Source organism: Pteropus vampyrus, unplaced genomic scaffold (genome assembly GCF_000151845.1).
Source record: "Pteropus vampyrus isolate Shadow unplaced genomic scaffold, Pvam_2.0 Scaffold213, whole genome shotgun sequence".
In the NCBI taxonomy this organism is placed as follows: domain Eukaryota; kingdom Metazoa; phylum Chordata; class Mammalia; order Chiroptera; family Pteropodidae; genus Pteropus; species Pteropus vampyrus.
In genome coordinates, this window is record NW_011888994.1 from 2,088,801 (window position 1) to 2,101,773 (window position 12,973).

Consider the following 12,973-nt stretch of genomic DNA (forward strand, 5'->3'; position numbering starts at 1 on the left):
TTCAGGTATTTTCTTTATCTTTGGGGGAAGGGAGAGAGACATAGGGAGTCTCATCATCATTATTGTTCCTGTGATTTTGAGCAACGTATTTTCATTCCCCCCTTCATTAGACTGTGGCATTTATAACAACTAATATTTCTTGAGGACGTACTGTGTGCCAGCACCTCCAGAAACCCTATGATGGAGATACTAGGAACTCCATTTTTGAATGAGGAATCTGCACTGCTTCTCCCTAACCCTGTGCATTGCTCCCATGTACACGTGCAGTCAATATCCCACACGGGGTGCTGTAGGCTAGCAAAGTCGGATTTAACTTAGATAGAGGGTTATGACCTAAGATGAGTTCTGACATTTTGGTTTATCCACGGCAGGGCTTTATCAGCCACTCCCTTATTATATCAAGAGGAAGATTCAAGATAAATCAAAAGGCAACTTTTGCTCAGGAATGACCATCACACATGAAGCATCTAGCTCATAATTTTGCCTCATTTTTCTTCCTCATCTGTCCCTGTCACACTTTACTTCCAGTCCTGATGCCCAGGAGGAATTTTTCTACTCCCGTTCCCTGGAGTTCCTACCTCTTGCAATCCAATCTCTCAGGAAGCTCCCCTTAGGGAGTTTTCTCCTCCAACTGCCACCCTTTCCCCAGGCTCTGATCTCTGAGCTATCAGATACCCTTCCATGGTCCTGGATGATTGTGAAATCTAGCCACAGTTGTCCTCTGTCCTTTTTTCCTGATATCACCTTCTGTATTTCTTCCATGTGAAATGGAGAAACTGCTCTCAGTATCCTGGCCTCTGGGGATGACCTTAACTGTAATAAGTACCTTCCCTCTAGCTGACCTACCATAGTCACAACCAAACCTCCAGCCTCATATCACTAATCCAAGAGCTTAGAACCTGAAATCCCATTCTTCCAGTCCTCCCTTTCTCTCACTCCATGACTCCTGCTGAACCAGCTTTTCCCTGTAACTCCCTGTCTACAAACCCTAAACCTTTACCCTGTCACTCAAGCCCTTGATCTCCAGAATTCTGACTCTTCTTGCCTTCTTCCAAGCCTGGGCCTTATGGTTGGCTATCCCACTGATGCTCTCATTAGCATATTTAATTTTCTCTCAATTCTTTTATCCGGGCTCACTTGCCATCCTTGGACCCACCTGTTATGGGTTGAATTATGTCCCCTCCAAAACAGATAAGTTGAAGGCCTAACCTCTAGTACCTTAGAATTCTTAGTTGACAATAGGGTCTTTATAGAGATAATCATGGACTGAGGTATTTAGGGTGGGCCCTAATCCAATATGACATGTCCTGATAAAAAGGGAAAATTAGGACATAGAAACATACACACAGGGAGAAGACATCCGTGTGATGAGTGGTGCATCTACAGGCCATGGAAGGCCAGGGATTGCCATCAAACAACAAGCTAGAAGAGGCAAGGAAGGATTGTCCCCTAGATCCATCAAAGGGAGCGTGACTCTGCTGACACTTTGATTTTGGACTTCTAGCCACCAAAATTGTGCTATTCTTTTAAGCCATCCAGTTTTTGGCACTTTGTTACAGCAGCCTGAGGAAACTAATACACCACCATTTGTTTCCTTTCTGTTTGCTCTGACCCACTAAACATTGCTATGCAAAATCGTAATATTAGGCTGATTGATTCCTCTACAAATTTACAGCTATCCTCGTCAACTCAGTAGTCTTTCCATTGATCTTTCATTGACTCTCATTTTTACCTCACTAGCTTTTTACTCTGCTGAAGCCCCAGACTTTTGCCCCCAGAACTGAGATGTTCTTGCCTCCTACTTTATCAAGAAAATTTAAGCCACATCGTAAAACCTCAGTCTCCCTCTTTTTACCTTAACAGTTCTCTCTCCTTACCAGTTCTCTCATCATCCCTCCTACTTCTCAGTGATACAAATCCCTCCCTCCTTTCCAAGGTTAGGCTCTCCATTTGTGACCTGGTCCCATCCCTGCCTGCCTATTCCAGAACCATCAAGGCTTCCCTTTCCATTTTGCATCATCTCTACTGATATTTTTTCTTCCAAGTCTACAGTCTTCATGAAGACCTCCTTCCCTCTTAGAAACAAAAAAGCTTTTATCCGGCCATCGATGAAGCTACTACTCTATCACCCTCCTTCCTTTGGTCATCACACTTCTTAAAAGGTAGCCTGCCTTACTGTCTAGTTGCTTGTTCTTCAGACCTTGAATTTGGCTTTCACCCTGCTTGCTGCACATCAACTGCAATGACCTTTTTGCCCTCCGCTCCATTTATGTGATGCACCACTGACCACCCCCTTATAAGGCTGTTGACTACAGCAGACAGCCTGGCTCTGTTCTAGCACCGCTTCCCTGTGCTCACAAGCATTTGGCATATACTGTGTGCAGGACACCATACTAAGTGCCATGGAGTTTACAGAGGTAAGTAAACTATAGGTCCTACCCTCAAATAACTTAGATCCTAGTGAGGGAGAGGAGGCGGGCACATACACACCTATCGATACACAGCTAAAAAGTTTTAAAAATAGATAAAGTGTTGTGGGTGTTGACAGAAAGAGCACTTCAAGCCCAGAAGCAGGAGAAACTACAGGAAGTCATCTTCATCTGCTTTGTGCTTTAATTAGTCACATAGGTCTGTCTCAAGCTGTCCTGGGCTAGAAATAGTCTTCTTCCCCTCAGAGTCTTATGTAGAATAGATGTTCAAGAAAAATTATTTTAAATTAAGTTGAAATGAATGATCCAGACTAAACGGGCTTGGCCTGTAGCCCACGCCCACCTTGTTCCCTCCCCCGCACCCCCCCCCCAAAAAAAAAGAAGGAAAAGAGTGACAAAAGAAGGAAAAACAGTGAAATACAAATATCTTACTCCTGTTTTGTGGCTGTGTTGCCTTGATACCAAATGTTACATTTTGTTATCATATTTTCTAGCTGGCTATGGATACAAGACATGTGGGAAAGTTGCTGTAGATTTTAAAAGTACTCAAAGGCCTTGAAAATTAGTTTATTAAAGTTATCTTTTCACTCCGAATGAAATAGCATCTAGTAGGTAGAGAGAGGCCAAGGATGCTGCTGAACATCTTAAAGTACATAGGACAGCCCACAGGACAGCTATCTGGTCCAAAATGTCAGTAGTGCCAAGGTTAGAAACCCTGGCCTAGGGTACATGAGCAGGGCATCCTCAGGAATTTAAGCAAATGATATTTCTCAGGCCAGAAACATAATTAACAGTTTCTTATCTAACTAAATGTGAGTATAAAATAAGTAGTAATGCAGGGTGAGCCATTATTCTTCCTAAACAAAGTCCATTATGGAAAAGAGTAAAGGATGATTTATATGATTTTGCTGTCTGAGGATATATAACTAGGACCAGGAGTCTTGAGCCAAAATGAAGCTGCTGTGATGTGACCTCCAGTGAGTCAGCAGAATCCGACACCATCGCAGCTAGTAATCTTGCTGGGCCTGTGTGTGTGAGGAAGGATGAAGTTTGAAATGGACTAAGGATTTTGACTTTTGAGAATTATAAAAGCAAAAAAAAAAAAAGTATCGTGATGGTATTTTCATGAAATACTTAGAGCTCAGCTTTTCAGATTTCTACTTCAGAGCTGAACTTTTCGAACTCCGAAAACAATAAATTTTATAAATCTTACTTTAGAAGAGTGCATTTTAACATAGTTATGTCAGGAAAATTGCCTTTTATTCTAAAGAACAGCTTCTTAGCTTGAAAATAACTTTTTATTTCCTTGTTGATTTTGCGTTTTTGCTGACACTGCATGCTGCATTGAGGATGTTATTACCTGTGTAACAAGGAGGTCAAAACAGAAGATGGTGACAATTCCCCTGAGACTGTGGCAGTTACCACTGGAAACTTTATTTAAAACAAAACAGATATACTAGGCTGTGTATTATATATGAATGTTAGCAATTCCAGATCTGAGCTGACATGTTCAGAAAACAAAGTTTATTCTTACAAAAATCATCTGAAAATAAATTCCATTATGGACTTTAAATGCTAGATGAAGGATACGAGGAAGTTTTATAAAGGTTTTATAAAAAGGATATTGTTTTTTAAAAAAGGGATATTATATCCTTTAATGTTCTCCTCAGTGGGAGAATTTTGCTTGCTATTTTGGCTTCCATGGTGCTTCATCTTTGCAGAATTCAAAATTTTAATCCTTAAAACACCCTCCAAGGTTAATGTACCTGAAATAGTATGTGGAATAGAATAAGAATGCTCATTAAAAGTTTCCTGCAATGACAGTATGCTGGACCACTGTTGGCTGTCGCTGTTTCCCAGGCTCTGGCTCAAGAGCAATTATACCCATCTTGATTACAAAACTTATATGCAACAGCTACTCTTTGTGACTGCCCATTCCTACCTGATTTAATCTTGGCTAATTAAACACATCCTCTTTAATCTTTACAACAACCCTGCAGAGCAGAGATTATTACCCTCATTTTACAGGGGAGAAAACTGAGACTTATGTGACTTGCCCAGGGCCACACAATAAATGACAGGGACAATGTTTGAACCCATGTTTGTCTGATTCCAAAACTACTTTCCAACAACTGCACCATATAACCACGGTGCAAACCTGAGACTAAGTACATTCATTCATTCATTTATTCAACAAATATTTACTGAATATCTACTATGTGTCAGGAACTGTTAAAATAGCCGCTTAAGATACAGCAAGGAACAAAAAAGACAAAGCTCCCTTCCCTCATGGCATTTACAATCTGTGGTAGAAGACACAATATGTCATATGGTGCTATGTGATCTGGAGAGAAAGCAAGGAAAAGAGTGCTGGTTAAGTGGAGGAGGTAGCGACTTAAAACAGGGGTGTTAGGGAAGCCTTCCAGAGAAGACATGTGAACAAAGCCCCATGGGGGTGAGTTTAAGAATCATGGAGTCACCCGAGGGAAAAGCACGGTAAACAAAGGCAACTGTCAGTGCCTGGGCCCCAGGTGGAAGCATGCCAGGAGTGTCGGCAGAAATAGCAAGGAGGCCAGTGTGGCTGCAGTGAGGTGGAGAGTTGTAGGAGATGAGGCCAGAGAAAAAAGGGCTATACAAAGGGACAGATGGTGTAAGGCTCCCAGCCCATCAGTAAGGACACTGGCTTTTATCCTGAGAACCCATTTAAAGGTTTTAGCACTGGATGGCATGATGTAACCTAACATGTTTAGAGGATTAGTCTAGCTGCTCGGTGGAACATAAAGTAGGAGGGCAGAGACAGGAAACAGGAAGGTTAGTTAGAAGGCTACTGCAGGAATTCGGGAGAGAAGTGATTGGCTTGGACAAAAGTAGTAACAGTGAATGTGAGAAAAAGGAGTTGGACTGGATGTATTTTGCAGGTAGAGCCAGTAGATTTGCTAAAGGGCCAAGATTTTTGACCTGAGCAACTGGAATGATGTTTTTGTCCTTTACTGAGGTAGAAAAGCCTAGGGAGAGAAGCAGTTTGGAGAGATGGGGGCATGTTAAATTTGATTTGGGATAGTTTAAAGATCCCTATTGGACATCCAAACAAAGCTCTTAATAGAGAGCTGCATATACAAGTTTGGAAATCAGAGAAGAGGTACAGACTGGAGATACAAATTGTAAAAGTCATCAGTTTAGCCGTGGCATTTAAATCCATGAGGTTGCATTAAAGTAACATGCATTTTTGGTTTGAGTGGAGAAGAGTCTGAGCCATGAAATAGAGCTGTGCCTATTTTTATGGAGAGATCACCCCATGAACCAGGGGTGCTCCATCAGCTGTGAAAACGTTGCCAGTAACCCCCTGAGAATGAGCCAGAAGAACTGCTCATATTTAAGGAACTGGGTGTAACCAACACTCAATCTGCATCTACGGCTCCAGTGAATTTCCAAGATTTACAGTATAAAATCGAAGAAAAAATGGCGATCTGGGGTTTATGCAAGAGTTGGAGAATTCGTGAGTCAGCAGTGTGTCAAAAGATCATTGTAGGGACACAGAGAAGCATTTAGAATGAGCAATACAATTATAAAAAGAGAGAAAATGTAGGCACAGTACCTTCACAGACTTGATTTGCCTGGAAGACAGGAAAAAAGAAACTAAAAAGTTATCTCCAACGTATAGAAAAGGACCAGCCGGAAGGGGACTAACTTCCCCATCTCTGCTATGCCCAGGTCTGGAGGGAGGGGACATAAATACATGAAGGGGTTCAGGTGGGGTGACCAACCATCAGGGCTTCCCTGGGACAGAGGAGTTTCCTGGGACACAGGACTTTCAGTGCTAAACCCAGGGCAAACCGGGATGGTTACTCACCCTACTTCAGGCCAGAAACACTTCCTGGAACTGAATAGTTTTACAGTGAAATAGAAAACAGCTTATTTATTTAAGGTTAGTCTGATAGATGTAATTAAAATCTCTTGGTGATGATTTCCCATCCTGAGTTCTCACAGGCTTAGCCCTTTAATTTCGGAATTCCTTCTGGCAAACAGTGACTCCTAATAGGATCCATCAATGAAGCCCCATAGTTTGGAGGCACAATGTAAGGTCAAATGAAGGGTATGAAACAAAGGAACATCATTATGACTCAGGACAGGCTGCACTGGCCTTTTGAGGTTAAAAGACCATCTCTGAAAGATGGAAAGGCCAGGCGCTAGAGGTCTCTATCGAGCACTGTATGAGCAGATTTTCTGTGGTCATGTGGAGGGAATTGAGGTGCCAGGGTCTCTCGCTCCACACTGCCGTTCTGAGCAGTCTGGGTCCCAATGTGCTGATCCTGCTCTCCGCTGAGCACGTGATCGGTTACCTTGGCCTAAAATTTGCTTTCTGTCCAATACACACGTGCCGTGACTCAGTTTAGACATCACTTCTGGTGCTTTTCCACCTTGAATTTGGGGAGCCCCGGTCACCCCAGTCAATTAGGGCAGCACTTGGGTTTTGTTCGCCTTTAAATCTCCACAGTAGTACCCACTGCTGGGTAGAGAGTAAAGGTATGGTAATTTGAGTAAGAGGAATTCCTCCTTTTGGTGGGTACTTTTCTATACTCACTTTTCTTAAACAGCTTTTAGTTCCTGGGTGTCAATCAGATCCACAGTGTATGGTGTGGATAGAGCTTATCCTGTAACTGAGCAAGAAACCAAGAGGGAGATAAGGTATTAGGTATGATTACTGAGTATGATGGCCTTGTAAAGGTCATCCTTAGGAGGTCAGCCTTAGGAAGGACCATCCAGTTTGACCATCTTGTCAAATCCTCTCATTTTACAGGTGAGAAAAGGAACTCTAAATGGGATAAAGTGACAGAGGTCACACAAGTCAGATGTGGCAGAGCTAGGATTAACACCTGGTTTGGGGTTATACTGTGATTTATGTAGGAAACCCCTCCCAATATCCTTCTCCAACTACATTGCTCTATTTACTTTTTCTTTTTATGCAGTGTTAATCATCACTTTCCCTCATCTCCCAATTTCTGTCCTTAAACTCCCAACTTTTTCCAGGGCTTGTTCTAAAAGATAACGAGGTAGCAATTACAGAAACAGTAGCGGGACCCTTTCTGAGGTTTGCCAAAAGCCAGCAGAGCCCACTCTGAAAGGAACACAATCATCCCCAATCCCCGCATGAATGAATGCCAAGATTGCCATCCCACCCCAGCCTCATGAGTGGCAAAGCCCAACTCCTGCTGAGCCTAACTCAGTCACACAAAACGTAAGACAGCACAGCACACACGCGAACTTTTGCCACTTTTGTATTTTATTGTGGAACTGAGTTTGTTTCTTTTTTTCTTTTACATCAAATATCCTCAATGGAAGAGGGGATATTGCACACAAATATCATAAAAGCACTACATATTACTTTCACTGGAAACTAATTTTCTACATTAGATATGACTGGATAGGATAGAAGTGATGCAGGATTATAAGACATAATACCATACACAGCTGCAGACTGACACAAACACCATTCAGAACAAGAGAGAGGAGTGGGAGGTGCTTCTCTGCTGAGCTCAAGACCACTTCTTTCCAGGGCCAGAAGGAGAAGGGCTGCATGCAGCACAGGTAAGCCGACTCTGACCTGCTACGGGGTGTTCTCAAAAGGGCAGCCCAGTCCTGATGCCTCATCTCAATGGTCCCTGCTTTGGGGAGCTCTCCAAATGAATGCAGAGAAGCTATTTTTTTCCCCTTCCTTTTCAGTTTTTGATGCTGCCTTTTAAATCAACTTAATAAAGTCACAGATTTTTTTAATAGTAAATCATTTTAATACCAGGTGAATAACCTAATTGCTTTCAAAGAAATGCTCATCCCTAGACTGCTTTTGGTGTGTTGTTCAGTTGGTTAAAAGATAAAAGCTCACAGTTCCTTTCAAATGGAAACAGGATCTTCTAAATCTGAAGCGCAAAAAAAAAAAAAATGTTATTAATCTAATTCACAATATCATTACTGAGCAAGAACCTCCTGTGACAGGTGACTAAAGAGAGGCAAGAAAAGCAATTTCAGAATTGTAGAACAGCTCCTGAGAGCTGAAATTTGGTAACAGAAGGAAAATGGAAGGTGGTAAAATTTCCATTAACGAATGATTTAATCTTATTAAATGAGTATTGAAAAGCTCCTAAACTGCATAAGCTATTGGAGACACTTAAAACATTCATATACACTGGGGAAACCATTCACTATGATATGTAAGGTTAAGAAAAAAAAAATTTTTTTTTCAACTCCATGAAAAATGGAATTGGGGGAAGGGGGTCAGTCACTGTATCCAGTCCCACCACAAGACTGAGAAAGCATGCACGAGGGTTGGGTTCTGAGAAAGGGAATAGAATTAGTTAAAATTGAAAATGGAGGATCATCTCTAACATTTAGTCTCTGTAGAATTTTGCTTAAGAATACTACCAAAAAGGTCAAGATCATGAGTGCTATCTCAATAGAATTCCATCGTTTAAACAAAGTGTAAATTCCTTCCACGCAGAAATTCAATCCATACAGTTGGATTAAGTTATCGGTATGAATAAAGCTCCCGGAAGTCTGTGTCAATCTTTAGCTCTCACCATGAATGTACACGGTACATTGTGATGGCTGTTACTAAACTAATTGTGTATTTATGGAACTAGCAAAATTAGGTTAGTCACCCAGTTAGAAAGTTCTCTGGAAGGACAGGAGCAACCTGTAATGCAAATATTGGTATTCCTGGTATACTCAGGCTCTGTGGTCATCACTGAGAACAATGGATGGAGAAAGGTATATTTCATAGGAAAAAGAGCCAGCTGACCAGTGACAGCTTTTGTATATTTTTCCCATTAAATCCCATAGCAAAAAAATAAAAATAAAAATAATAATAATAATAATAATAATAATAATAATAATAATAAAGGAGTGGGATAGAATGGTTATAATTGAAAACTGGCTATAATTCTTCTAAAATGTTGGTAATTTTTAAAGCAAAATAATGTACATGTTAAATAAATTTAATTTGGGAAATTAGAAAATAATTCCATCTTCTATCAAAGAAAAGTCAACCAGAGGTCTGGATTTGGCAAGAAGGCTGCAAATTTCTTTTCTCATTATGTGTACTAACTCAACTACTAATCATTAAATAATTATCTTAGTATCTTAGGTTGTCTCATTAAATAAGTTTGAAGTAGATGAGTTTATACTCAATGAAATTCATTTATGTTGCAATGTTTTCCATCATGTGTTAATTTTTTGTACCCTTAATCAATGTGTTGTTTTTAAAGACTTGAAAAAATGGAGTAATAAATAAAAGCTGCATTTCCAGAGAAGCCTAAAAAAAATAGAATATTAATTTTTTTAAAAAATTAAACATTTGAAAATGTAATTCACAGCATTAATTAGACTGCATAGGTCCTCAGTGAAAAGACCCTGAAGAAGCATTGTTTAAACCCTCATAGTAAGTTAGCAGTGCAAAACATACACTTATCAGACAAAAATAAACTAAAATGTTATTTTTGAAATAAATAACTAACGTAGAAAATAAAATGAGGTCATTGTTCACTACTCCGGAGATCTTAGAGTCTGCAGGAAACACAACGTGACAGAGCACAGTACAGTTGTCACTGAGAAGTTTGCCACATCTGAACACCGGGTGCATCGATCTGCAGCTTGAAACTTGACATCAGTTTTAATCGTGATCTGACTTCCCAGATTCACTGTTCAATGACAATGATGGAAATGATCTTTGAACTCTACACGATGAATCGTAGGAGCTGGGAATTCATTTGTTTTCAATGTATTATTTTTGTTTTCTTTCTCTCTCTTTCTTTCTTTTCTTTCTTTTTTCTTTCTTTCTTTTTTTTTTTCAGAAAAGAAAATCCCAAAGCAAATTTTGCTAGGGTTCTTTGAACTTATCGTGGCTCTTTTACCTCATGGTTGAAGATCTTGAAAGAAGTATGTAGGATATCACTGGGTGATGTAAAGGCCTGGAAAAAGTACCCTACCATGCCATTCTCCCCTACTCTCAAATAGCACATACTCAGATTTTTATGTTATGGGAATCAAGGGGTGGGAGGTATCACTATTCCTGGTAGTTGTGGGTTTTAATAAATATTATTACTGCAATATCAGACTTCAATCTCACCAGAACTTCAAAAAACATTATTCATTTTTTGTCTTACGAAACACTTAAAAAAAAAAAAAAAAGACTGTCATTTGAAAATTTTCTTAGCATTTTCCTGCAAATGAAAACATTTGTTAAAAAGTTCATCTATGAAAAGTTCTCACATACCTAAAAAAAAATTCTTCTGTACACTTGTTCCCATAATTATGCTGAAATTAATGGAAAATTAAAAAAAGCCAATGTAAGACAATGGAAGGTAAATACTGTACACTTGGAGAACCTCTTTCACCATTAAGATTCACTGTTTTCCCAGTTCTGATCATAGAAGCCATTTCAATCTTGAACTTGCAGTAGTAAAGAAGCTACGAAAGGCTCAACTTGTTTGGCTGAGGGGCCACAGGGGCACTGAGGTGGTATTCCACACACGCATGACTCAGCATCAAACTGTTGCACCTTTCAGATCAGCTTCTAGTACTCCCACACGCGTACACACACGCTCCTGTAACTGGAGTAGCTATAATCCTACACGGATGTTTTATAAACTTGCTGTCTCACATTAAAAAATAATAAGTGCATCAAGTATCTTTGTACATTCAAGTCACTTTCTAAGGCAAATTGTCTACCATATGTACTCCCAACTGCTTTGGTATTTGCTTGTTAATTGGGATGGACTTGGGTGTTTCTGCATGCAGGTTAATTGACTCAGAGTGGACTAACTGGGTGCACAGATGCTGGGAGCATGCCTTAGATCAATCTACTCGTGTGTTTGAAGAGTCTGAGAGTTCTGAATGGGGTTCAAACCACTTGCATGTCCAATCTACAATCACTATGTTATGTCAGTGTGCAGCCTTCAAACTGAAGGAGCTTAATTAAGGCGTGAAAATCTCACATGCCTTCATAACAAGTTCTGTTCTTTTTGTTTTCTTCCAGCCAAGTTGTTTTAGAAAATTAAGACCCTTTTGATGACTCAGACTGACACAAGTTGAAAACTTTGCCTATGTAGACTATAGAATACAGACTGCCTGAGAATATGCAGACCAAATTGTTGGTTATTTTCTCTTCCTTACCCCACCCTGCTCTCTCTCTCTCTCCCTCTGGGTATCTCACCAGCACTCTCTACCATTACATCTCCTTCTCTTGCATTCTTTTTCTTTCTCATTCTCTCTCTCTCTCTCTCTGTCCTGCGTTCTCTCTCTGTGTGCGCTCTTTCTCTCGCTTTCTCTCTTTCTAAGACAAATGCCTCTATCTAGCAGAAGTCAGCTGGGTTTGCTAGTGCATGGTTTCCAAATGCTTAGCAGAGATGAACTGGGGTAGGTAATTTTGCAGTAACTTGAACCCTAGTGTGGGAATACTGTTACTTCCCTTAGCAATCAGCAAAAACTGAGAAATATTAGTGACTTGCATCACCATGACACAGTCTAGTGTTTGGCAGGTAATGGTTCAGTGACTTATTTAGACGAATTGACATTTTAGAAAAGGTGATTTTAAATTGAAGACTTTCTGGAAACAAAGTTCAAATCCTGTGGTGTGGCTGGCCTTGGTCTTTACAGTTCAATCTTGCACGCAGGGAAGGATTCATCTTGCATAACCACTGTGCTGCTGCTTGCTAAAACCATGATGTTGAGGTCCTGCTGTTTCTCATGGGTCTCCTGGTACCATTCCCTCATCACTTCCGAGTCATGAGTTGGAATCAGGGTTACCTGCAGGGAGAGAGAAAACAGCTGTTTAAGGGCGGAGCCAGAAATCAGATGGAAAAAAAAAAAAAAAACACCAATCAGGTCTTAGACCATTAGGAAGAAGAAAGGAAAAGATAGGAATTTTTTCTATTTTCCTCAAAAAATGCAAAGGACATTTCAACTTACATTTTCCAGGAACCAAAAATACCTAATGACTAGTCAATTAGTTCATTTATATTCACTGTCAGTTTTTCAATTCAATGTTAAGAGAAGAAGTGCTTCAGTTAAGGCAAAATTTCTTATATTCCCTTTAACATACCCGGCAAGTTTTACATTTAAGATATTGCATATTTAATCCAAGGAGCTTTGGTAATTACCGCAGCTCAAAGCCCTCTAATGTGTATAACTACCATTTTGTCCTGAGAACAAGGATTTGTATCTTTAATTCGTGGGTGTGGTTAGGGATGGAGGAGTGGGTAGGGTGAGTGGGTAGTGGCTTGAATAGTAAAAGTCCCATCTAGAATTCATTAAGAGGCCACTGGTGCTCCTCATGAGATTTTACATAATTAATTAACAAATAATTCTATTGACTCTTATGCAAACAGTTTACTAGGTGACTGTGTAGACAAGTAAAACAGAGAAGCACAGGTCACAGCTGAAATGATAGAGTAATTCATGGTCAGTCATGATGTTTGTGAGTTGGGAACATCTCGTTGGGAGCCATCTTCAGCAATGCCCCTCCTGTGGAATTTCACATGGACAGTTTGTTT

General features: G+C 40.2%; 1 protein-coding gene across 1 annotated transcript in view; it reads right to left on the bottom strand.

Annotated features, from left to right (window-relative positions):
• Positions 1-7,689: 7,689 nt before the first annotated feature.
• The window catches only part of MAP1B (microtubule associated protein 1B), a 93,311-nt gene continuing 88,027 nt past the window's right edge, over positions 7,690-12,973 (bottom strand). The window contains exon 7 of the mRNA XM_011372733.2: positions 7,690-12,227. Within this exon, the coding sequence (XP_011371035.1) occupies positions 12,072-12,227 (156 nt within the window). The 3' untranslated portion in view covers positions 7,690-12,071. The remainder of the gene's footprint in view (positions 12,228-12,973) is intronic.